This window comes from Microcebus murinus, chromosome 11 (assembly GCF_040939455.1).
Source record: "Microcebus murinus isolate Inina chromosome 11, M.murinus_Inina_mat1.0, whole genome shotgun sequence".
NCBI lineage: Eukaryota > Metazoa > Chordata > Mammalia > Primates > Cheirogaleidae > Microcebus > Microcebus murinus.
Window position 1 is genome coordinate 99,805,671 of NC_134114.1, and position 27,034 is coordinate 99,832,704.

At 36.2% G+C, this 27,034-nt stretch overlaps 1 protein-coding gene across 1 annotated transcript in view; it reads left to right on the forward strand.

Annotated features, from left to right (window-relative positions):
- The window catches only part of ADAMTS19 (ADAM metallopeptidase with thrombospondin type 1 motif 19), a 244,675-nt gene that overhangs the window by 104,945 nt on the left and 112,696 nt on the right, over positions 1–27,034 (forward strand). The window contains exons 8-9 of the mRNA XM_076008346.1: positions 2,505–2,610; positions 24,085–24,225. Of these exons, the coding sequence (XP_075864461.1) occupies positions 2,505–2,610; positions 24,085–24,225 (247 nt within the window). The remainder of the gene's footprint in view (positions 1–2,504; positions 2,611–24,084; positions 24,226–27,034) is intronic.

The window sequence follows — 27,034 nt, forward strand, 5'->3', positions numbered from 1 at the left end:
AATTGGAAGCAAATGGCAATAATATTTTCATGTGGGAATAAAGATATTTGAGTGGGTACAGGAGAAGAAATGTAAAGCTCATTAAAGTGACTAAATTTACTACCTACTGGTCCATGTGGCAAAGAGGTATGCCATCAAACAGGTATGATGATAACCCATGTCAGCTGAGTTTTAAATCTGAACAGCTTGGTGGGATGATTTTAGTTGTGGAAAAAAAAGTAATGAGCTATTATGAGAATCCTAAGGGAAATTTTGTACTGAAAAATGATCATCAGCCTGCTAATTATAATGAGCTCAACTTTAGCATTTTGGGGGCCATTTAATCTCAAATTATTATTGTTTTTTTATTTTCAAATGCTCAAAGATGTTTTTTTTTGTTGTTGTTGTTGTTTTTTTGCTTTTGCTTTTCTTTAGTGTGCTAATACCCTACAAAGAGGAGATACTTTATTTTCATCTTCCCTCTTTTCTTCTGTCCTTCTTTCTTTCCTTTTGAGTATGATACAAGATGAATTATCCCTGAATCTTTGTTTTCCACTTTTTGTTGTATTAACAAATACATAACTTAGCTTTCCTAAAATCCACATTATCTTCTAATTTTAGATTAAAATTTCTTTATCTCATTTGTTGTTTAATGGAACTAGATAAAGTAATACAGTTTTCTCCTTTTGCCCTCCTCTTCTTCTTCTTTCACCAACCCTGTCTGTTCATCTTTCTGTCCTACTTTGTCTTGATTTAACCCTGGAATAATTTCAGTTGGCTCTTATTAAAGCCAAATGAAGTAGTTGGGCTTATTATCTGTCATTGCATCTATCCGTCTATCCATCCATCCACCCATCCACTCATTAGAAAGTCATTTCACCTATATGTAAATGTGAAATTTCTATATAATCGATCTTAATTTGTAAATATATAGAAAAAATTACATCTGTATGTGTATTTCATCTTTTGGCTGTTTCTTCTTATAGTTATATTTCTAAGATTCACATTTGTACTACATTTTGTTTAAAGGTTATATCTCTATTTTCCTGATAGGCCTGTGGAGACCAGACCTTGACATTCTACGTGAAGGTTTAAATGAATTGTTGAGCGTTGCAGATATATTTTCAACTAACCTCTACGTTCAACCCTCCTGCAATGCCTTTCCCCAGATCTTGTGTGCCTCCGTCTTGAGCTTCTCTGGGGCTCCACCATGCTCATACATTCTCTTCTCATCAGAATTCCCTTTCTTGTCCTTCAGGGTATGACTTTCCCTAAATCAGTTCATCTTCTTCCATGAATCTTCTAACTTTTCAAATCATAGACAAGGTGATTTATTCTTTTATTTAAATTTCATTTCTGGCCACTAGTTTTTGTTTCTGGCGAGAGAAAAAAGTCACAAGCAGTCAGCTAACAATCTTTAATTAGGGCAACCTCTGCATTAAATTGTTTTCAGAAACAAAATAAACATCTGGCAGATGGATTTACAGGTGAAATCAAATCCCCATTTCATCATTTTTAGTAGTTATGTAATCTTTGGCAAATCATTTTACCTGTCTATGCCTAGCTTGCTTCATCTATAAAAAGAGCTTAAAATTTACTTTATAGGGATGTGGAAATTATATAATATATATGATATATATATTTATATATATGTCCATAATAGATATTATAATAAGTTCTGTCATTTGAAAATAACATTAAAACATGTGCTGGAAATATTATAATTCATTTTGTTAAGTGATCTTTTTCAAGTATATATCTTAACTAGTAAACTAGTATATAAATTTCTGACTAAAGAGTACTAGTGATTTTAGACATTGCCATCTTTACTGATAATTTAAACCAAAAGAACAACTATTTTGCTGAAATTTTTATATTAAATAATATTTCAATATCCTATACTCTGCAGATAGACCGTCTTATTATTCAATAAATTTTCAAAGAAAACTTCTTCAATTTTTCAAATACCACTGATGGTTCTATGTCATATTTGTTAATATGGTTTTTCATAAATAAAATTTCAAAATTTTATTAACTACAAATATATATAAGCCCAAGACTGTCTCATATATAGTTTACTTTATACTATTTCTTTTTTTTTTTTTTCATACACAAGAAGTCCTTAGAACTTTATACTATTTCTTTGAAATCAAGTTCTTAAGAATTGAAAATATTTAACATAATTGTCACTTTTTTATATTTACATTTTCTAAGTTGTGATTAGTCATTTGTCTTATAATTAAAAGTAGTATTTATAAAATATATTCATATAGTATGACTTTTGAGAAGTGGATAATTGGTAAAATAATTTCACCTAAAATGTGATATCAAAAAGGATATTAACAATTTATTGACTTATACATATACATTTTCCCCTAAAATTGCATTTATTGGAGCCAAATTTCACAGTTTAATACAATATATTTTAGTGGAGGCAACTTTCATTTTCATTCCTACTATTAATATGTAGTATAAATATTTACATTTTCTTTCATACATATGATAATTAAAGTTTATGTTTCTAGGTATAGCTTACTTGAGTGGAATGTGCAGTGAAAAGAGAAAATGTGTTATTGCTGAAGACAACGGCCTGAATCTTGCATTTACAATTGCTCATGAAATGGGTCACAAGTAAGTAAAAATCATGGCTATGTTAAATATTTTAGCATATACATTTGTAATTTGAGTTATTGAAATACATGACTATATTTTGATTATTTTCTTTGGGCTTCAAGTTTTTGAAAAATTAGGGAAACAAGAAGACCATCTAATTTTAAAGAGTTCTGAATGTTGTAACCATTCCTGATTCTTTGAGTAAGATCTTACTACATCATTAAAACCATCACGACCGTCATTACGTGTATGATTGATTTCACTGTACATTTTTAAACAATATAAATATTTCAATAACCACAAGGCTGTAATGCTATATAGTTTTTAAACATTCACTTGGCACAAGTGAAACTACTTCCAGTCTATAATGGTACCTATGTTTGTTATTTTTTATTTTTTTGAAACAGAGTCTCACTCTGTTCCCTGGGCTAGTGTACTGTGGCATCAGCCTAGCTCTCAGCAACCTCAAACTCCTGGGCTCAAGCATCCTTCTGCCTCAGCCTCCTGAGTAGCTGGGACTACAGGCTTGTGCCACAGTGCTCGGCTAATTTTTTGTGTATATTTTTAGTTGGCCACCGGCTAATTTTTTGTATATATTTTTAGTTGGCCAATTAATTTCTTTCTATTTTTAGTATAGATGGGGTCTTGCTCTTGCTCAGGCTGATCTTGAACTCTTGAGCTCAAATGATCCGCCTGTCTTGGCCTCCCAGAGTGCTAGGATTACAGGTGTGAGCCACTGCGCCCGGCCTCTATGTTTGTTATTACCAGGCACAGAGTAAAGGAATTAGCCTGCATAGTTTAGGTGAAATGTACTTGAAAGAAAAATTAAATTAGACTCATAATTAACATGTATTGAATATCAACTATGTCTCAGGCACAGTTCTAAGAACTTTACATAGATTAGTTCATTTAGTAGAAAAACCAAGGAGTTAGTTACTTTCTAATTCTCATTTTATCAATAATATTAATAATGGCAATAATTATTAGCAATAGCAAACTTATATAGCACTTACTATGTGCCAGACACATTTCTAAGTGCTTCTATATCCTCACAGTAATTCTGTGATGTGATGTTAGTGTGCTCATTTTACAGGAAAGAAAACTGTAATATAGAGATGTTAATTTATCCTCCCAAAGTTATAAAAATGGTAATTGCTGAAGCAAGGGCTTTGAACTCAAGCCATTCAACTCAGGTCCCATTTACTGTTCCAAATTTCAACATTGTCTGATATCTTTGTGCCTTAGATTCCTCATCAGTAAAATTGGGATAATACCTTTGTTATGAGATTCATTTGGAATTCAAATTGCATAAAAGCTATGCATATATTTTCAGGAAGTTTATTAAAATAGAAAAGACATGAGTTGGGAAATCAGACTTAATTTTCCCTAATTGTTACCATACCAGCAGTACACGAAAGCGTTTTTAACTGGACTGAAGTTTAGCGAAGTCCTTCTCAGGGAGGTGATCTTTGTGGAAGCCTCTTTGGTCAGAGACACATTTAGTTTGTCCTTCAATGTTTATGAAATTGAACTAGTTACCAACATTAAAAAAGTCTAAATTGGACATAAAAATTAAAATTTGCAAACCTGGCAACACTTGACCCACAGGCCCACGTGGCGACCACTCCGAGCACCGCGGCACGTCTGTGCCTTCACGTAGGAAAAGGCGCGTCCCCAGCGGGGCGCAGGCTGCTGCGCCCTGGCACGCTGCGCCCTGGCACGCTGCGCCCTGGCACGCTGCGCCCTGGCACGCTGCGCCCTGGCACGCTGCGCCCTGGCACGCTGCGCCCGGCTCGCAGCCCTTCACCTTACGTCTTGGACTCTTGTAGGCAAGTGCGTAAAGTTGAGTTAGCAGTTGAATTTGATTGGTAGAAGAAAGCTTAGAAGAAACAATTATGCCGGCCAGGGCAGTGTTTGATTAAAAAAATTATTCAAGTAAACTCAAGTGATCGAATCATAATTATACAGCTCCATGAATTATCAAATACTGTAAATAGCAATGTATCCATAACCCACCTCAAGAAATAGGGCATTATTAGCAGTGATTGATATTTAAAACTTTTTTGATTGACCAAAAAATGTGTATATTTTTTATGTATAACACGTTGTTTTGAGCTGTATATAAATTTTGGAATACTAAATCAAGCTAATTAACATACATCTTACCTTGCATACTTGTTTTTTTTGGTTGTAGTGAGAACACCAAATCTACTCTTAGTAATTTTCAAGTGATTGATGTGTGGTGTCACTGTTTTTAAATATATAGAAATACAGAAGAGAGGGATTGGTCCCAGGATTCCCACTTATAGCCAAATTCACAAATTCTCAAGTCCAGAAGTTGGCCCTGAAGAACTCAAATATACAAAAAGTTTTCCTTCTTTATATGCAGGCTTTGCAACCTGCAGGTACTGTATATTTTATCCACAGTTGGTTGAAAAAATCCAAGTATAAGTGGACCTCCACAGTTCAAAGCAGTGTTGTTCAGGGGTCAACTGTCCTTTCATATTCTCCAATGTGGACCTTTAATCTTCAGCTGGCTAATCAAGAATATAAGGAGTTAATTTGTTACTTAAAAATATATATATATATATGTTAAAATCATCATCCTTAATGGAAAATATGCAGTACAATAAACTGTTTAATATTGAACTCCAGAAATGATAGGATTTAGATTCTTATTTCCATTATAATTTTAATAATTGAAAAGTATTTTCAGTTCAGTTATATTATTATATGATAAACCATGGGCATCATTGAAGGGAAAATGCTACGAATAATGTTTAGAGGCAAGAAAAAGTTATTAATAAACAATTTTAAGAAGATAAATACAAATGAATCATACATCCAATTGCTATAAAAGAAATGCAAATTTCTGAATAATAATTTGTACGCTTTAGCTCTGCATTAACAGCTTGATAAGCAGTTTGAACATATTTTCATAAGAAGACATTAAATAATTTTGTCAGGTATCTTGAATAGTAGAGGGTTTACTTTAAAAAGTATATGTTTAAACATATGTTTAAAAATAGATGTGCAAAATTAAATTCTTTCGTCTCTGTTGTATTCAGATGTAGAAGAAACAACAATTAAAGGAACCAAACATGATACAAATTAATTTATTAAGAACTAAAGTCTTGATCAAGAAGCAACAACTATTTAAACCAAAAACCTAATGAGATAATTTAAGGAAAGGCCACTTCAGCTTCATGTAGTAGAACCACTGGTTTATGACCAGGAACTCAAGTTGAAATGGCTAAAATGGTACTAAAATATTATTTTATTTGACTTTTATAGAGCTGTACCCAAAATCAATAGAGATGTGCCAAAGGTGTGTGTAATGCTTGATGGATTAAGACCAGGACATGTGATATATGTTGAACTATCCAGTTACTAAAATTCTCCTGAGCAATAAGCAATATTTGTTACAAAAGTAAAGGCTAGTGTTTCCTTGATACCAGAGAGTGAAAGACAATAGCAGTCAGAATAAAGTCACTTTTTTTAAAAAAAGAAAAGAAAATTACATCATCATCATCCAGTGTAAGGTACAATATAAGAAGAATGATGAAAAAGGAAATTTAAATAAATGTTCATATACTCATAGCTTCTCACATAGGGAAGTCCTTATAGATACCAGATAGCTGTATCTACAGACCCCTGTGTGGGCGCTTATGCGCCCACACTCTAGGCAGAGCCTTTAGCGGGAGGTGTGATTGAATCAGCTACTTCAGAAACTTAAATCTTATTTTTTTCCGGCTTTTGTATTTCTTTCTTTTTTGGTTAAATTATATAAGTGGGAACTGTTTCTAGAAATTAATTACAAACTGTATTATCATATGATTCTGTAACCCACAATTTTAGAATGGCAGAATTATTTTATTTAAACTTTTCGAGAATACTTTTATAATGATACATGAGAGTTTTCTAAACTGATTTTAGATGAGTGTATTTATATTTGTTGACTTAAATTTGATTTGTAGAAATTCCCAGAACAACTCCACATATAGCTGGAAAAGTCAATATGGGTTACTAGGTAAGAAAAAGTGACTCCTGGGGGTGAGGATTTGAGTAATTAATGAGAACGAAAAATCCTTCTGTTACTATTGCAAAGGAATCTCAAGCAGTGTCAGCAAAAAATTATTGATCTTTTTCCTTTGGGAAATTATCAATTTAAAAATAATCTTATATACAATTGAAAATGTAAGTTAAAATCTGTAGTAAGACAGAGGAAATAAATTATTTAAACCAACAATTTTTGATTCCCTTTCAAAATTATTTTCCTTTCTAAACAAACACTAAAGGGAGCTATTAATTTCTTTGTAACCAAAATTTTTGCCAAGGCAATGTTTATTGATAGTACTAAATTAATATATACTTATGAAATATAAATGGGTTCTTCTAAAATGTACTATGATGATATTTAAAACATTATTTTTATGAATAAAAATACCTTAGAATATTGCTCATGAATTTGATGGTTTGTTAAATGCGTATGGCTTATGCACATTGTCACTAACCTATATATTTTATATGATTTTTATGCACAAAAATTTGTTAAAGTAAGAGTTTTATTTTCATTTTAGGACATAAGTTAATAATATATTACCTGTGATTAGATCATTCTGTTGGCGGGTGGGATTCCCAAGACCACTCTCAGGTTAATTGATTTGCTAGCAGAACTTACAAAACTCGGCAAAGCTGTTTTACTCACTGTTACAGTTTATTACCTTGTAATAATTACCTTGTTAGTAATACATTAGTAAATGTGTTAGTAAATGTATTACTAACACATTTTTGTATAGTTTTATATTTTCTCTCCGGAGCTCGCTACTTAACACTTTAACCCATCTGGAATTTATTTAGTGTATGTCGTAAGGATATAGATTAAAATCACCAAGGGAAAATGTCCCATGAGACACCAGCCTGTAGCTTCCGATTGTTCTGTCCTAGTGTACTCATGCAGACAGTGCTTCTCCCAGTTAAAATGTGTGAAGATATGCACAAATTATTGGCGACTGGAGAAGCTAACCTGAGCCTTGATATCCAGGGTTTTTCCTGGAGTTTGGTCACTCTAGTAAAGCTTGGATGACTTCCCAAAGGCAAACCTTCAGTCTCTGTCCTCTCCAGAGGTCAGTCTGGCCCTAAGTCCCACCATAAATTATATTGTTAGCAAAAATACATCATGGTACAAGTCCGCAACTAAACAAAGATATTATTGTCAAAGATATCTTGGCAGAACATTCCAAGGGCTTAGAGGCCAAGGAAGGACCGAATTTTTCTAGAATGTGCCAGTTTTGGACTACTGTAACTCGTTAACTCTTTACTGCATAATTACACAATATTTTTAAAGTTTCAAAATCTTATATTTTATATTAGGTTGCCAAAGGCTATGTAATAAGAAAAGCAATGTGTTCTTTTATTAGTAGGCATTGTACTAAATACTGTATCTAATTCAAATACATATGAAATTTGACCTCACAAAATTGAGCAAAGTATTGTTATTATTATCATTTTACAGATGAGGAAACTAAAACTATTACAGGCTTCATTTTTCAGGACTTCTTTTGATATTAGGACATTCTTTTTTGATCAAATATATTGTAAAGATTTTTCTAGTTCTAATAGTTAATTTAAGCTTGATGTCTAATGTTTAGGGCCTGTAGATTTTTTTAGTAGTCAAATTTCATATTTTATTATTTATTCTGTAGCTTTTTACAGTTATAAGTGCATTCTTAGTCTAAAATTAGGGAAACACATTTTTGTATAGTTTTATATTTTCTCTCTGGAGCTTGCTACTTAACACTTTAACCCATCTAGAATTTACTTTAGTGTATGTAGTAAAGTTCTCTCCATTAAGTTTGTATTTCTCATTAACTGCTCAATAAGTTCTCTTACTACTCAAATGTGGTCTATGGTGAGACAGGGAGCTATGCCAGAATATAGCACATTTCTTTCTTCATTGGAAAAATCTCGAAAAAAGAAAGTTAGCTGCACGTAACTGTGTGCTTGGTGATGTAGCTGATTTACATTCCAGTACCAGCTACTTATGTGGATATAAATCGACAATAAAGACGGTTCACCAAACGGTGGCCAGCGCACAGGCCACACTCTGAGTAGCCCTTCCACAAGACAGGGTTGCACTAGGAAGTTGCATTTGAGTTGCTAGAAAGCAATCTCTATTATTTTTGGCTTGAAAGATGGTCTGTACCTATATATCTTAATCTATACTTGTTTGTGAAGTACTGTTAGACATCATTCTGGATGTAATTCATTGCAAATGACAAAAGTTGTTGTTTTGTACATTTAGTGGTGTTTTAGATTCTTTTGTTATAGAAATAAACATATATAGATACCACATATATAAATATATGTCCACACACACACACACGTGTGTGGGCTTTTTTCTTTAGAACTACAAATAATCGGTCCTCCTCGTGGATTCCAACCCAAAGTAAAATAACTGCTATTATTGGTAATGGTTTTACTAAAATTTATCCCTAGGTCTTAAATATTTTGAAATATATAAATTATCAGAGAAATAAAATTTTAAGGATGCCTATTAATAACATAATCCTGTGACCATTCTGTGACCTTGCTACATCTGGAGATTTGCTGGGGGGGTAGAACTTTGCACTGGCTTAGCACATTGAGGCCAAAGACTTCTGCTCCCACCTAAGTAGGAAGGCAATAATACTAGCTTTATTTTAGAGACGATGATTGCCAAAGCTTACACAGACAGCTAATAAGTGCCTAAGTACATGTTCAAAGCCAAGTCTGTCCAACTCCAAAGCCCATGTTGTTAAATTACAGTGCTATGCCAAAAATGTGGAGGAGTTCTTCTAGGTAACTTAACTCTACTCAGCTTACTTTTGTGCTGCCTCTGGATCACCTGTTCTCACCTTATCTCTTCAGCCATACTTCATGTTGTGCTCCCCCAGTCTCAGCGTGCATCCATCCTAGAGTTCTCAGTGTTCTTCGTGCACTCTGTTTCTTTAGCATGCAGGACAAAACCACATGCTGCTCTATCTACCTGGAACACACGAAATTCTCAGCTCAGAGTTCATATATAAGCTGAATAGCCATTTCCTCAAGGAGGCATTCTGTATAGGCCAATCTGTTTATTAAGCGTTTTAGTGGCATCACCTCCTTTGCAAATGTACATTTGTTTATCTGTTAGACATATACTACACTAGGCTGTAAGCTTCAAGAGGTGATAAGGCATATCTCTTTTTGCTTGTCATGGAATTATAGATGCATTTGATAGTGCTTAGTACATATTAGTCATTCAATAAATATATATTAAATAAGTGATTTAATCTAGTAGTTATCTTAGTAAAATATTCTTATGCATAGAGTATTGGTGAAATGATTAAAAACATATTCTGTGTGCATATTCAAAATGCTTAGAATATTTTTGGCATTGCATAGGATACTTAATAAGTTGTCAGGTAAAGTTTTATAGAAATAATATCATGTATCTTGAAATACCTAAGTCCACATAGAGTGAGACGAGACTTTAGTATGTACATGCAGAAATGACTCCTCTCGCCCTAAAAGGGTTGCCCCCTGAAGTCTTCCTATCGCAGTAAATGAAAGCTCCATTATTCCAGCTGGTCAAACAAAACCCATGGAAGTATTCTTGAGCCCTCTCTGTTTCTCCTAGTCCACATTCAATCGTCAGCTGCTGATGCTACCTTCATAGTATATCCAGAGCCTGGTTACTTCTTATAATTCTGCTAATTCTCTGGACTAAGCCACTGTCACCTCTTATCTGGCTTATTACAGTAGCCTCTTAAATTATCTTTCTTTTTTATCCCTTGCCCCCTTCAGCCTGTTTTCAACTCAGAGGTAGGAAGATTTTTTTAAAAAACAAAGACAATTTCTTGACTTCTTTTCTGAAAACCTTCCAATGGCTTCCTGTTCCACTTGGTAAAATCCCAAGCCCTCAAAATGGCCTGCTGGACTCTGCTTGCTCTGCCTCATTCCTGTGTAGCCACCATGCCCCTCCTTGCCACTATGCTCCAGGTTCTTCACCCCTTTACTGAAAGGCAGACTCCTACTTAAAGACCTTTACCTTTGCTTTTCCTTCTGTCTGGAAAGTTCTTCTCCAAAAAAGTTACATGGCGCTCCATTCTTCTCCTTTAGTCTCTGCCCACATGTCACTTAATAGCAAGGCCTTCCTGACAACTGTCGCAAACACAGCCTCCGCTGGGCTCATAACCCTCTGCCTGCTGTAATTTTCTTCATGAAACTTTTCAAAATCCAGCTATATCTATTTCTCTGCCTATCTATCAATATCTGTTTGTTTAGAATGGATTCTTGTTTACCTAGTTCACTCTCCTATTCAAAGCACATTAAGACATGTATGATAATTTATACCTGTAATAGATAGTGTCAAGAAAATAAGAAAGAAAGCCTTAGCAGAGTTTTATATTTTTACTCATTGAAGGAGACTGCGTTAAATGTGCACCACACCATTTACTGACTGATTAAAAATCTCATATGATAATTAGATTGCCTACTTCATAGAGATGCTGAGTTACATAAAATTATATAAATTAGGGGACATTACCTATATATCATGTCACTATAAAAACACTGAGCATAGGTAGAACTACAAACCAGTTCAACCTCTGTGGAAAGCAATATGGAGATACCTTAAAGCAATACAAGTAGATCTACCATTTGATCCAGCAATCCCATTACTGGGCATCTACCCAAAAGATCAAATGACACTCTACAAAAAAGACACCTGCACTCGAATGTTTATAGCAGCACAATTCACAATTGCAAAGTTGTGGAAACAACCCAAGTGCCCATCAATACCTGAGTGGATTAATAAAATGTGGTATATGTATACCATGGAGTACTACTCAGCTTTAAGAAACAATGGTATTTTCCTGGATAGAGCTGGAACCCATTCTACTAAGTGAATATCTCAAGAATGGAAAAACAAACACCACACATACTCACCAGCAAATTGGTATTAACAGATCAACACCTAAGTGGACATACAGGAATAACATTTATCGGGTGTCGGGCAGGTGGGAGGGGGGAGGAGAGGATGGATATATATACAAACACAATGAGTGAGATGTGCAGCGTTTTGGGGATGGTCACGCTTGAAGCTCTGACTCGAGGGGGGTGGCATGGGCAATATACATAACCTTAACATTTGTACCCCTATAATATGCTGAAATAAGAAAAATTAAAATAAAAACATAAAAACAGAATTCTCCATTAGACTGTAAAAAAAACATTGAGCATATTTTGATATGGCAAAAAGTACATAAGAACTTTCATTTTCTGTTTTGGTTTTTGAACCAGGGGAAAAGGACTAATATGTATTATTAAACTTTGGCATGAAAACATGACTTTTCTACCAAGTTGGCAATTGAGGAGTTTCTTCAGAACCCAGAGGCTAATGAGACAATAAATATGCAAAATTAGCTCCTTGAAGGCAATAAATATTTGGAGCATCTACTAAAGTTTTAAGGATTTTCAGAATACCTAGACTACAAGTGCCTTGTAGTCAATTAGTCAATCAGGTTTTGAAATCAATGGCATTTACATACATACTCCTCTGGAATTCGAGCTGGATAGAATTGAGTGTAGGGATAGGTTATCAACCTGCCTCTTCAGACATCTGTGTTACTGTTATTGGCGTTAATATTGCTACCAGACCTTCAGTTGAGACATCTGAAACATCTTTAACTCTTTCTCCATTTAGTGCTTCCCATGATCACTTGCAAACTTCTGTTCGTTCTCCCAGTTGTCTATCCGCTCTCTTGCTGCTCCTCCAGGCTTGGACAGTTACAGTGCACTCCTCCCTGACCTCTTTGCCTTGAGTACCTGATCCTTCCAGTCTGTCTCACACATTAGCAGGATTCAACTTCCTGAATCATGGTCTGATCTCCAGTTCAGAAATCTTTGCTGCCTTTTGCCACCTAATGAATAAATTCCAGATTCCTTAGCCTTAAAGTCGTGACTTTTATAGAGCAACCCCAATCTATTTTTCTAACTATGTAACCTGCTTTTCTATATTGAGAATGCATACAATCTGCAATTTTCAATATGTCTATATTCATGCTTATTTTTCTTATCCCAGCTTCCAGCCCTACTGATTTATGCCTGTTCCAATTGTACTTACCCGTTAATGGCCAAGAAAAATGCTTTCACCTCTGTGAAATAAACCTGAAAGGCTGGCAGGAAATATGTTTCCCTTTTTAAGTCTCTTGCACAGTTTATTGAAATGTCACTTGTCACAATTGTTTTTGGTATATACTGATTTATACTGATGGTTAAATATATATAGATCCCCTGAATGAATATCAATCCCAATGAAAACAGGATGGATGTCTTATATATTTTTTCTCTCACAGAAACAAAGCTGAGTGCTCATAGGTACTCAAACATTTGTTGTAAAAATGAATAAGCATCGACAGTCATCTTGAGATCCAGAGTAGAAGACAACTGAGTCCCAAAGTAGAGAAGAGGAATTTTAGGGTTAAGAAATGTAATTGCCTTGACTATGTAGTATGGTTTTATGAGAAAATATGGTTTTATGACTCTACAAATATAAACATGGCAAAATATTGTTCCTTCTTGGTATATGATGATATTTTGAATTCCTATTTAAAATAAACTACATGAAAATGCAATAGTTCAGTTGTGTCCCAGAGGATTTAATAACTTGTCTCTCCATTGTCATTTTGTTCATAGAATTTTTTAATTCCTTCTTGATTTCTTCATTTATGAAGTAATCATTTAGTAGGAGGTTGTTTAATGTCCACGTTTTTGTGAAGAAATGTGAGTTTCTGTTAGGGTTGATTTCTACTTTTATTCCACTGTGATCTGAGAAGATACATGGTTTTATTTCTATTTTTTTAAATTTCTTGAGGTTTACTTTGTGTCCTAGGATGTGGTCAATCTTAGAGAATGTCCCGTGAGCTGATGAGAAGAATGTATATTCAGTGGATTTTGGGTAGAATGACCTGTTAATGTCAGTCAGACCCAATTGTTCTAGAGTTTTGTTTAAGTCCATTATTTCTTTATTAATTTTCTGTTTGGAGGATCTGTCTTGTGTCGTCACTGAGATGTTGAAATCTCCGGTGATTGTGGACTTGCTGTTAATCCATTTGCTTAGCTCCAGTAAGATTTGCTTGATGAATCTGGGTGCACCTAAGTTGGGTGCATATATATTTAAAATTGTTATCTGTTCTTGTTAAACTGTGCCCTGCACCATTATATAATGACCCTCTTTGTCTTTCAGTACTTTTGTTGGTTTAAAAACGAAATTGTCTGAAATTAGAACTGCCACGCCAGCCTTCTTTTGGCTTCCACTTGCTTGGAATACTGATCTCCACCCTTTTACTTTTAGTCTATATGCATCCTTGCAGGTTAGATGTGTTTCCTGAAGACAGCATATACTTGGTTTTTATTTTCTTATCCATTCAGCCAGCCTATGTCTCTTGAGTGGAGAGTTTAAGCCATTCATAGTTATTGAGAGAACTGATAGGTAAGGTAGATTACTGTTCATTCTGTTGGGTTGGATGTTGTTGCTTTGATTTCTCTCTTCAGCCATTGTAATATCTGGCCTTTAATCTTTGGGTTTTGGTTGTTTTTATAATTGTGAGTTTTTATTATGGTGTTCCATGCGTAACACTGTTTTGAGTACTTCTTGTAGGGCTGGTCTTGTCTTGGTGAATTCTCTGAGACTTATCTGAGACTCTGAGACTTATCTTTGCTTATCTGAGAATGTCTGTATTTCTCCTTCATATACGAACCTTAGTTTTGCAGGGAATAAGATTCTAGGCTGGGCATTGTTTTGTTTCAGAAGAGTGAGAACGGGACCCCAGTCTCTCCTTGCTTGTAAAGTCTCAGTAGAGAAGTCTGGTGTTATTCAAATTGGCTTTCCCTTGTATGTTACTTGCTTCTTTCATCTTACAGCTCTTAGAAGGGCCTCTTTAGTTGATATTTTGGTCAGTCTGATGACTGCATGTTGTGACGTCTTCCTGTTTGCATTGAATCTCCCAGGCATCCTCTGAGCTTCTTGAACTTGTATATCAAGATTTTTAGCAATGCCTGGAAAATTTTCCTCTATTATATCTTCAAATAGCTTGTCCAACCCTTAAGTGTTTTCTTCTTCCCCTTCTGGTAACTCTATGACCCTCACATAAGATTTCTTCACATAATCCCACATCTCTTGTAGGCTTTGCTCTTTTCTCTTGTTTCTCTGCTCTACTTCTGTGACTGATTTATTTAATTGGAGGGTGTTATCTTCAATCTCTGAGATTCTTTCTTCTGTTTGATCTACCCTGTTTTTGAGACTTTCCATTGTATTTTGTAGTTCCCTGAATTGATTCTTCATTTCCAGGAGTTGTTAAAGTTTTCTCCATTGTGTCGACTTCTTTAGTGAACTTTTGTTCCAGGTCCTGGAGGCTTTTTGTGGTTTCTTTGTGTTGGTTATTAAGTTGTTCTTGCAGGTCCTTGAATTTTCTTATGATCCACAGTCGAAATTTCTCTTCTGTCATTTTGGTTGCCTGATTTGGGTTGGTGTCTATTTCTAGGGGGCTGGTGCTCCTCTTTGGGGGTGTGTTTTCCCTTTGGTTCTTCATATTTCCTGAATTCCTTCGCTGATTTCTTCCCATGTCGATCAGTTGTTGTTTCTTTCCTTTAGGTTTTCATTTGGGTATTCACACACCGTTTTTAGTTTCTTTTTTTTTTTTTTTTTTGAGACAGAGTCTCGCTTTGTTGCCCAGGCTAGAGTGAGTGCCGTGGCGTCAGCCTAGCTCACAGCAACCTCAAACTCCTGGGCTCGAGTGATCCTTCTGCCTCAGCCTCCCGGGTAGCTGGGACTACAGGCAGCGCCACCATGCCCGGCTAATTTTTTTTTTTATATATATATATCAGTTGGCCAATTAATTTCTTTCTATTTATAGTAGAGACGGGGTCTCGCTCTTGCTCAGGCTGGTTTCGAACTCCTGACCTTGAGCAATCCGCCCGCCTCGGCCTCCCAAGAGCTAGGATTACAGGCATGAGCCACAGCGCCCGGCCCGTTTTTAGTTTCTGAGCCAGTAGGTGGTGTCTGTGGGTGTTATTTGATCACTCCCTGTATAATGAGTCAGAAGATGCTGTAAAAAGGCTGTGCAGGATGTCCTCCCTGTCAGTAGGTGTCGCGTGCTCAGAGAAACTGGCTACGCTTTTGTTTTTGTGTCCTGTTATCAGCTCTTGTTCCTGTAGAGAGGCACTCTAGTGCCTCAGGTCGTCGGTGGGGCCCTGGGACTTCCAGTTGTGTCCTTTTCTCCCCCTCAGTGAGGGCTGGTCTAGGAGAGAGTCTGGGTGGAGCTGGGTTGGGTAAGCCTGCCCTCAGGCACCACCAATGCCGTTAGTAGGGGTCAAAGTTCTGTTTTCTGCTTCCATTAAAAGCTGCCAAGGAGGGGCTGGAATGGACCCGCTGAGTTGGAAAGTCTGCGTGTGGGGGTGGGACTGTCTGAGACCCGCAGTCTGGAGTGGGCCTCGCTTCTTTCCACCCTCCCCAACTCTGCGGCTGCTCCTGGGCCTCTGCCAGCAGGCCAGACCACAGGCCACCAGGTCTCCCCTGACTGTGATGCCGGCGGGGAGTTTCCCTGCTCAGGAACACCACCTGGGCTGGGCGTATGGCCTCCTTTTGGGAAAAGGGTTGCCCTCTAGGACGCTGATCTGCTCCTGAAGGCACACACACCTCAGTAGGCTGTTCAGGTATATTCCTTCTGTGCCCCGGGCAATGCGTGGCCTCGGTGCACGGCATCTGGTCTGCAGGTCTGACCTCTGGGTCCCAGAGTTCAAACTGTATCCCCACCAGGGAGAGTTCTGTCAGTCCCAATTCACCCACAGGGAGCCCAAGCTGGGTCTATGTCTCTCAGCCCCAGGGTCTGCCCCGTTCTCCTGGGATCACTGTCCCAGCCACACCTGGGAAGGCTGGCGGGTAGGGAGCTCATCGTCTGAGTTCCCCTTAGCTGTGGGGCCCCAAAAGGGAAGGTCCTGTTCCCTGGAGGTGCCTCCAGCTGGTGGCTGTATTGTCTCTCTGGGCAGCTGGGGGTAGGGACGGGGGAGGGGAAATGGAGGCAATATGGCGTCTGCCGCGCGGCTCGGGTCTGTGCACACGGAGGTGCCTGAGGGATTTGGGAGCCTGGTGCCGAGTCCGCTACTGGCTTATGGCTCACTGGCGGCGGCCGTCTCTGGGCTGGTGTCCACAGGTCTCTCCACTGGCTGGGGAGCCCACCAGCAGTCCCAGATGCAGGGGAGGGGAAGCGGCAGAGCCACCTACTCCTGCCGCTGGTCTCCGGGCTGCTCCGGCGGTCTCAGCCTCCAGTTCTCCTCCACAGCCTCCTCCCGTGGAGTCTCCCGGGGTCTCAGGTACCCCTCCTTCCGGCCCTCATCTGCTGTATGCTCGTCTTCTTGCTTCTTTCTTCTAATTTCTGCTAGAATCTGTCTTTTCTGCAGAGACACTCTGTCTGGAGGTGTTTCTCGTCCGCCATCTTGATTCTCTACCCCTCCCCCCCAGCAGCATCAGGAAAAATTCTTAAAAAATAAAATTCTGCTAATTCCATAAGAAATTAGCATATGCCCTAGGAGGCCTCCTGTGGCACATAGAGTTGGTTACTCTCTCTTAGCTTGCAGGAGGAGTACGTTTTAGACGTGAATACAATTTTTGCCCTTCATTTGCATTGATGAGAAGCAATGTACCTGCTATAAGACGAGAGGATACAATATAAAAGGGAGAGTAGCCAAACAGAAGTATATATGAAGATGAAGACAGTATATTATCCTCGAGAACTTTTAGAACGGGAAATAGATGAAATAATAATAAAGTGCCATAATAGACAATAGACAAATACACTCTTAACCTCTAGAAAAAATTGCTCCTTAAAATGTTCAAAATTAAATTTTCTTTAATTAATTTCCCTTTACCATTAAAATTGGTAATGGCTATATGTCCCCGTATTGTATGTTTTAAAATTCTTGGTAGCAAATGTCACAAGTGTCTTCCTGTAGCACACATCCCTTGGTTAGGGTTAGCAGCTGTCTACGCGGATAGGAGAGAGAGAAAGTGAGAGAGACACATGCATCCTTGGGCTTGAATTTGTTCTGCCACCTACTTGATGAATGAGCTTTGAGCAAGTAAGTCTTTCTGAACTCATTTCCTTCATTCTTAAAATTTGGATAACATTTTTTTCAAGGTTCATTGTTGGAATCTGTGATACTCTAATTTCATGACACAGTGGTTGTCTTTTAATAGAGTGAATGAATGGTAATAATAATTAGTAGTGTTATAGATATTTTATGAAAACTTTAATGTAAAAGCAGATTTTCAGCTTACAGAGACCTTAGATCTCTCTGTTCTTTCTTCAAGTGACTTCATACCTTTCAGGGGTTCTTAAGCAGTTTGGCAGGAAGTCTGCTTATCAGGAAGGCTCTCATGGACCACTAACTCAGCTTTTGTATTTCATGCTTTATTTAGATAATGATACCACTTAAAGTGATAAGGAGTGTGTCCAAGGTAATTATCCTGAAGGACTTTTGCCAGTGTAGATGTGGCTGCTCCCTACACTAGACTTTCCCCAAAACTAGGTTTGGATGTCGCAGTAAGTGGAAGAGGGAAAAAAATCACCCAGCTAATGAATGGCCTCACAAGAATTGGCTTTCTGTTTGCATTTCTCTACTGTCTCTTGACAAATATGTGACCTAGAGTAAGGCAAGCAACCTTCTTTGAGCAGATCATCTGTTAACTTTTTAGGCTTGCAGTTTCTCTGAGTTGGCAAGAGGCCATATGAATTTTGAATTTCTATCTAACTATGAAATATTTAGTTCTTAGTTAGGTTTAGTTAGGTTGATGTCAGTTTACAGATCGTTTGAATAACAGGGTAAAGAATGGATTTTATCATTGGTTGGTAGAATTTTTAGTAAATAAGAATCAGCTAGAAAGTGTGTTACAATGTGGTTTCTTAGGGCTCATCTCTAAATATTCTCTTTCAGTCAGTTTGGAATACGGTCCATGAACCTACAGTTTAATTACCCTAACGTCATCATGCTTTATGTTTCTCATGCAAGTGGTTTATTATTCACACTTTCAGTATCTCTGCTTACCAGGGAAAATCTGCTTGCATAGCAGTGCTTAAATCTCCAGATCTCTCCATAGCTAGTTTTTTGTGTGTGTGTATTAATATATTCATAAGAAACTAGGATGATTAAAGCACGGTTTAATGAGGCAAAGAAGGAAGTGAGGTGCAGGAGGTCAGTCAGGCACACATTACATAATCAAGAGGTAAAATGGACCAGTACCCACCTTGGTGGGCAGCAGTGAAGTGAGAATGAGGAGACGAGGGGGGGAGCATTCAGTCATATGTGTTAGCACTGACAGGATCCAGGCAGCTATTGGCTACACAAGGGCAAAAGATAGAGAGTTCCTCTTAGTAGACGATAAACTCTTTGAGGGTAAGAACTGTGTCTTATTCGTCTCTATGACTCCAGCTCAGCACAGTAGTGGGTTCTTGACAAGTGATATCTTGCATTGCTAGATGAAACTGTAAAATAGTGTGCAGCAAAATTAAAAGGAATCTCTCTTTTTTGTACTTCTGTTTTTTAACCTCTCTTTTTGTACTTAATCTCTCTTTTTGTACTTCTGTTTTTTAACCTCTAATTTTTTATCTTGTTGTTGACTTGCTTTCCATAGTCTTTTGACTAACCAATAGAAGCACAAATTTCAGGTTAATGCAAATGTAAAATCTTTAAAATCTAAAAAGAGAAAATAAGATACAAAAATATCTTGTAATTCCTAATAACTTATTTTTTCTCCACGAGCACATGGCAGTGAAATTACATCAAATTAGATATACCTACTGAATTATATAAAATTAAGTGTTATTTTATGGACATGTAATTCATTTCCAGTTAGACATTGTGATAGTTTGTTTCTTATATTAATTTTTTCCACATAATATATGGTCTTAGTGGGTAATATTTATGTCATGAGAATGTCTAATGTATTCAGCACAAAAATTCGACTGTTTCAAAATATTACTGTTTACAAATTAGATCCTTTCCAAATTATCCAAAAAATGGGAATGAATGCATAAGGCATCTCTTCTCTAACACTTTAAACATCAAAAGGGACCATCTTCAAAATCCAAATGCTTCTCCAGCTTTTCGCAGGATATCACAAAACTTCCTGGCAGGAACTTTTAAACAAGTTGAGAAGTTTTATAAGATAAAAATATTTTTTCAGTTGACTTGACAACCATGTACAATGTTAGTGCTGAGTTTATTTGCCCGAGGCTCTTTGTCAAAATGAATTTAAACTGAGATTATTAAAACGTAGTTCAACTGCACAATGTGAGGAGAGGTGTTGCTAATGTCTCACGTACCGAATATTTTCCACAGAATGTGTGTGACTTGGCTGTGGGCTGTATATGTAGAGGTGCATTTCTGTTAAAAGAGCAGAAACATTTAAAATCTTTCAGAAAACAACAAATCATCTACAGAAATGGAGAATTTTAATCCAAAAAGAGAAGCAGCACAGTGTGGGAGTTTAGAAGGCCATCTGCATGTGCTGGAGCATCTGTCTACGTGGGTCTGAGTACAGCTCCATTATTAACCTCAGCAACGTCCTCATCTGTAAATAGAAGTCATGATAATAGAAACAGTATGGGGATACTGTTAGGATTAAGTGATATCATCATTGTCAGCGATTAATATAGTGGCTGGCACAGAAAAAAGGTTTGAATTGGCTTATTCCAAATCTGTAGAATCAGGACTAAGCAGTGTCTTCTGATAATTCCATATGTGTGGTTAGGAAAAAAATAAAGCCCTGTCCCAATTTAATGATAATGTTTTCTATTATTAGTTAAATAGCTTTAGGAAAATTTAACTAATGATAAACAATGCTTGAATCACCAGATCTCTCCATGGCTAAGCTAATTTCTTACATGAGAATGAGGATCCCAAAAGGAAAACGGTCATCTGGATGAGAGGTTGTAATCTTCCATGTATGGAAAATCATATTACACGAGTTTGGGAAAATGTCCAAATTGCTAAATCTTGGAAGTAGTCCATCTCCTTCTCTCAAATAGACACATTATTTAGGAAGTTTTATTATTTCTGAAAAAGACCAGTTGCCCTTCAAAAATAATAGCATTTGTGTACGGTTGAAAGACTGCCACCACCAATGAAGGGTTGAGTGTGTTCCATGTGACAGGTAGCTATGGAGATGAGACAGTGACATAAAGGGGCCACATCTGAATTGTACAGCTAGAAATACATTAAGGCCTGTTTACCAATTTGTAAAATTATGCCACATTTACAATTTCTTATTTTAATTTAATGTATAAACAAAGCAAATTCTTATCTTTTTTTTTTTTTTTACTTTTCTTAAGTCCACACATTCACCAAAGAAAGCAAATACAGAAAATTACCTTTAATGATAAGTCTATGCATCTTTTGACAAGTTAGAGTAACACAAAACTTCTCTAATTTATTGCCCCAATATAAAGGATCATTATGGTTTCCTCCTATATTCCAGGCACTGTGCAGTCCTTTTATATCATCCTTATGCATTCTCAAAAAAAAATTATTGGGGAAAGTATATTTAACAAATGAGGAAATTGAGGCATGTTTATTTATTGTTATTTATCTTGCCTCTGGTCACATGAATTAGGGGATGATACAGAGATTAAATCTCTCTCTAACTTCAACAACTCTTCACTGTACCCTTCAATATTCTATCATTTGAACCATTTAATACATTTTCCATATAGTCTCTTACTTTTCCTCATCTTCAAGCTAAGAAAACATTTATCTTCTTATTTTCTTTGTCAATTATTCTGTTAACTTGTGTTGATACAGACTCTCTGTGAAGTCATTAATTAGAATAGGAAAATGAAATATGATTCACCAGTGATTTTTTTCTAACAATAAAAGTGAAAAGTAATATTCAATAATGTACTTTTAGTTTTTATTTATACCAGAATTTTCATAGTCAAAGTTAGCAGACACAGTGATATAATTAGTCTTAAGTCGTTAATGATGTGGATGGAGTTCATTCTGTCCATATCATTTTCCTCTTTCAAAAACATATTTAATTGTAACAATTTTGATTTAAATTTTAATTAATCTTAATAAAAATGTAGTTTGGCAGTCTTAAAAAATTCTTTTGATTTGAAAAAATATAGGTAGTTTAGTGATTTCCCTTAGCAATTTCTATAAAAATCCTTTTAATTTAGTGTTTTAAAATACAATACAGATATTCTTATAAATGTTTCATTATGAAAGGCAATTTTATTTGTTATCAGGACAGTAACTGAAGGAGAAAAAGGAATAATGGACTGACTACCCTGTCATCATCTTAGACTTGGTATATGCAAAAACAGGCTTTCTTCTTTCTTCCTCTTCAGCATGAACCCTCATTCACAAGTAATTATTTTGCTCACCTCATTATGAGAATTCACAGGAGATTATATGGATTTTTTTCCTGAAATAGAAAATATTTTACATGATGGCTTGTTTCAGCATTTCAGCATGAGTTGCAGAGTGTGATTGCTATATGCTGGTTCCAAGAGAGATGAAAAAGACTGTGTCCTCAAGAATTTGGAGTTCACCAAAAGTAAAAATTCACAATGGAATGTAGAAAACACTGTAGCAATATTATTTACAGAATCGTTTGGTGGGAAAAGGAGGCAGTACAAACAGGTAAGGCAGGGATTAGGGAAGGAACACCTAGAAGTAATCTGCATTAATCTTCAAAATTAAATAGAATTTGTCCAGGCAAAGAAGCTGAAGGAAAGGCACTTTGGACAGGGTATAGTTTGCGGGATGAAATTCATAGATGCCCAATGTGGAATGATTAATCACTTGAGTTCTAGAGCAAGGTACCTTTCCAATTTCTCGTTGTATAATCAATCTTGGGCAAGCTACTTCTCATCAGCAAAATGGATGTTATAATCATTCCTACCTCACAGGGTTGTTTAACTCAAACTTATAATATGATACATATTATCAAGTATTTTCTATGATAATACATAGGAAATGCTAATAATAGTTATAAGAAAATGAGAAACAACATAATGTTGGGATGCTATGACTCTTTGGTTTTGCTGAAGAGATAATGCAGTAAATGACATGGAAGAAGATGAAGGGCTCCGTGTCATGTTAAAGAGCTCGAAACCACCACTTAGGTAATGAGAAAACAGAGGAGGGTTGTAGTCAGATTGTATTTTAAATAGATCTCATCGGGAGTGTAGGAGGAAGGGAAGGGAAATGCTGATAAAGATTAGCGGCACAGGCTATCACAATAATTATCACAATTATCACAATATTATAATTATCACAATAATTGTCAAGACTGTCTATATACTGTGATTAGAGTATCATGTAACCATCTTTAATAGTAACAATTGAAATTCAAGGGAGATGACAGTTGAAGGAAATATTTAGAAAGCAGGACTTGTGCCTAACACTCAGTAAATAAAATAAATCAGGTAATAATTCAGGGAGGAAAAAATAAATGATGACCTGAAGATTCTTTATTTGGCAGAATTTAGTGGGTAGCAATAGCATAAAAAAGAGAGCAAGAGAATACAGGAGTAAATAGAGGTTTGAAAGAGACATAAGATGGGCAGACTTCAGACATATTGAATTTAAGGTAGTCTAGAATACCCATTTAGAAATAAGTCAGATTTTTAAGTGTTGATCAGTTAATACCAATTTGCTGGTGAGTACTTGTGGTGCTTGTTTTTCCATTGGGATACTTCGCTTAGTAGAATGGGTTCCAGCTCTATCCAGGAGAATACAAGAGGTGCTAGATCACCATTGTTTCTTATGGGTGAGTAGAACTCCATGGTATACATATACCACATTTTATTAATCCACTCGTGAATTGATGGGCACTTAGGTTGTTTCCACATCTTTGCAATTGTGAATTGTGCTGCTATAGAATGGAGTTTCAACAGATTCAGTATTCACTAGAAAAGATAAGAAAGGCCAGGAGATTTTGCAGGACAGTTTGTGTTATATGTAGTAGGTGGAAGAAGATGGTTTAATGAAGTAGGTGGTGAATATATAATAGAAAATTAACAGTTTAATGTGGTTTCAATTCATATTTTGAAGAAAATTTGATTCAGACAAGAGCAAGAATGTAGTGTGGTTGAATAGAAATTTACTACTTTTGAGTTTCATATATACTCTGCAAAAAATGTATCTATAGATCATTTCAATATAGGTAACCTAAACATGTAATTTTGTAGGTTGATTAGGGAAATGTAAATAAATAAATGATTTTAGATAAAATAAAAATGATTTTAAAAATAAATCTGAAATCTGATTTTATTTTTAAATTTCTTTTAAAACAAATTTCTCTCACAATAGTTTAAACATTTTAACTGTAATTTACCTGCAGCTATGAAAATTAAAAGGTAATATTTCTTAATGTAATTTTTTAATTTTAATTATGTTTGGAATCAGCATGGGCATTAATCATGACAATGACCACCCATCATGTGCTAATGGTCTTCACATCATGTCTGGTGAATGGATTAAAGGACAAAATCTTGGTGATGTTTCATGGTCTCGATGCAGCAAGGAAGATTTGGAAAGATTTCTCAGGTATTGAGGTCACTTATTCTTGTTGCGCTGGGAATGTCTCTGTGTGCCTGTGTCCTCACAGCCAGGGAAGGCAACGTGGCCGAGTGGGAAGGCCACGGAGTAGAAATCAGGGCACTTAATTCCAATCCTGGCTCTTCCATTGACTCATGGTGTGGATTGGGATGTGCTATGTGCTTTTAGTTTCCATATTTTTCAAATAAAAGAATGTTCAAGATGATGTGTAAGATTGAAGAATTATTATAATGATAAAAAGAATCTATCACAGTGTCTAATTACCTCTTAAGTGTTTCTTGGTGGAAATATTCTCACTGCTCTTCACCCAACTTTATCTGTTGTTATCACAAAGAGTTCCTCTAATAAAATCTCCACCTTTCCATTATGCTACTTCTACACTTTTAATCTATTTATTTATTTTTATTTTTTTAAAATAGTTTTCACCCTTATGATAGTCCTTGATTCTCTTCTTTTCCACATTCAATGGGAGTAATACTTAGCTTCTGTCTGGTTGGGAAAAAAATGAAAAATATTCCTAGTATTCTAATTTTCATGTTAAAGCCCTTGTTTTTTTACTTATTCCTTTGCTAATAGAATAAGCAGCTGAAGCAGGAGGTGACATGCAAAGTAGTTAGAGAGATGCTTAAGGTATTCAAAACAAGTCTAACGAAGAAATGTAGCTAGCTAAATTCACTACTCAGATGAACTTTATTCATTTTTCCATACTCTTTAAATATTTAAGCCCATTTATTCTATTAAATGGATATTAAAATCTATAAAATATGATGTTTATTACATTACCATAATTTTGTCCTGAAATATGTGCAATATGTTCTGTGCATGCTCTTTGTCGTAATAGAGAACAGCACTCAGAACATGTGATATTTTGAACACACCATTAGTACCTGCACAGTAGCCCTTAATTATTCCTAATGAGTTCCTAAGGAACATGCATGATTTCGTATGACTGCCTTCATATGAATCAGGACTCTAATCAAATTAAATGTTGTTTACAAGTTGTATTACAAAGCTGTATACAAATTGTATTACAATGTCAAGTACAAAAATATCTTCCCTGTTAATATTCAGTTGAGAATGCTTTCCATACATTCTTTAAATCCCCAAGTATAGCTGATTTCTTACATTCACACATTACTTTTAGGCAAGTTACTCTCTGAGTCTGAGCTCTATGACTTATAAATGCATAAAATAATACTAACCTCACAGTGTTATATAGATTAGTTGAGATAATCCTTCTGAACATGCTTTATAAACCAAAATATTATATTAACTTGAACACTATTATTTTTATCTCTTAAATAATTGTAAATAAATGATTTTCATATATGAAATTATTTCTATAAGCATTCTATAGAAGCACTTAGAAGTAAAAATAAAAAGATGTTTTCGAGGCAAACGAGGCGAGTGGGTGCTGCGTTAGGGAAGAAAGGAGCTTCGGCAGTCAGTTGAAACGCGAGGGGTCTGCACAGCCGGGGCACGAAGAATGGCTTCCTTTGGGTGGAAGAGGAAGATTGGTGAGAAGGTCTCAAAGGTCACTTCCCAGCAGTTTGAGGCTGAAGCTGCTGATGAGAAGGATGCGGCTGAGAATGATGAAGGTAACTGGCTTCATGCCATTAAACGCAGGAAAGAAGTTCTCCTCGAAGGCTCTGCTGAGAAAAGTAAACAGCTGAAGGATGAAGGAGCCAGTTTGGCTGAAAATAAAAGATACCGTGAAGCAATTCAGAAGTGGGATGAAGCATTACAGTTAACCCCAAATGATGCTACCCTGTATGAGATGAAATCACAGGTCCTAATGTCTCTTCATGAAATGGTCCCGGCAGTGCATGCGGCCGAAATGGCTGTTCAGCGAAGTGCACATCCGTGGGAGTCTTGGCAAACTTTGGGGCGTGCTCGGCTTGGATTGGGAGAGAGAATCCTGGCTATTCGAAGTTTTCAAGTGGCTCTTCACATCCATCCAATGAACCCCGAAATATGGAAAGAAGACCTCTCTTGGGCAAGAACGCTCCAGGAACAACAGAAAGTAGCACAGAAGATTTAAAAGAGTGAAGCACCAGCTGAAGTAGCACATTTTTCACCGAAGTCGATTCCAGACTATGACTTTGAAAGTGATGAGATTGTCGCTGTTTGTGCTGCTATTGCTGAAAAACAGAAGACAGTTTCGGCAAAATGGTTATTGTGTCTGCTTCTGGGACTGTAGAGACTGTCACCGAGAAGGAAGATGGTCCCACACCACCAGATGGCTCTGTTTTTATCAAAGCCCGATGAAGCAGTGTGCATAATGGAGGAATTCTTTGAATCTTTTTGATTGCCACTTAAAGTTTAGATATAGGGACATTTACTGTGGAGATAGAGGGCAAAACTCCTGTTTGTAAAAAATAAGTTTATCAGATGAGGCATACAAAAACTAAATGGTAGAATTATTAATAGTGTTTGGACTATGTCTTGATAAGTTATGATTTATACTTCTTAAGATTAGAATTCTGAGTAAACTCGCTTTTGATTAATAAACTTAATGTAATCTGAATATATAAGTGAGTATGTTTTAAAGACAACTTGAAAAGTATATTCTTAAATAGTGAATAACTTGATGGCTAATGTTATTAAAATGTTGGCTCAACTTTTGTTTTGTGATAAGGGAAGTGTGTGATATCTTTCCTTCTAAGAAATATACTGTTGTTACTATTCATTCTTTCATTTTTCTTGCTTCATTAGAGTAAGTCTGTCATAAAGCTTGAATATTTTTGACGTTTCATTTTGATTCAAAGGTGTCATTTGGTTATATGTGAAATCTTTG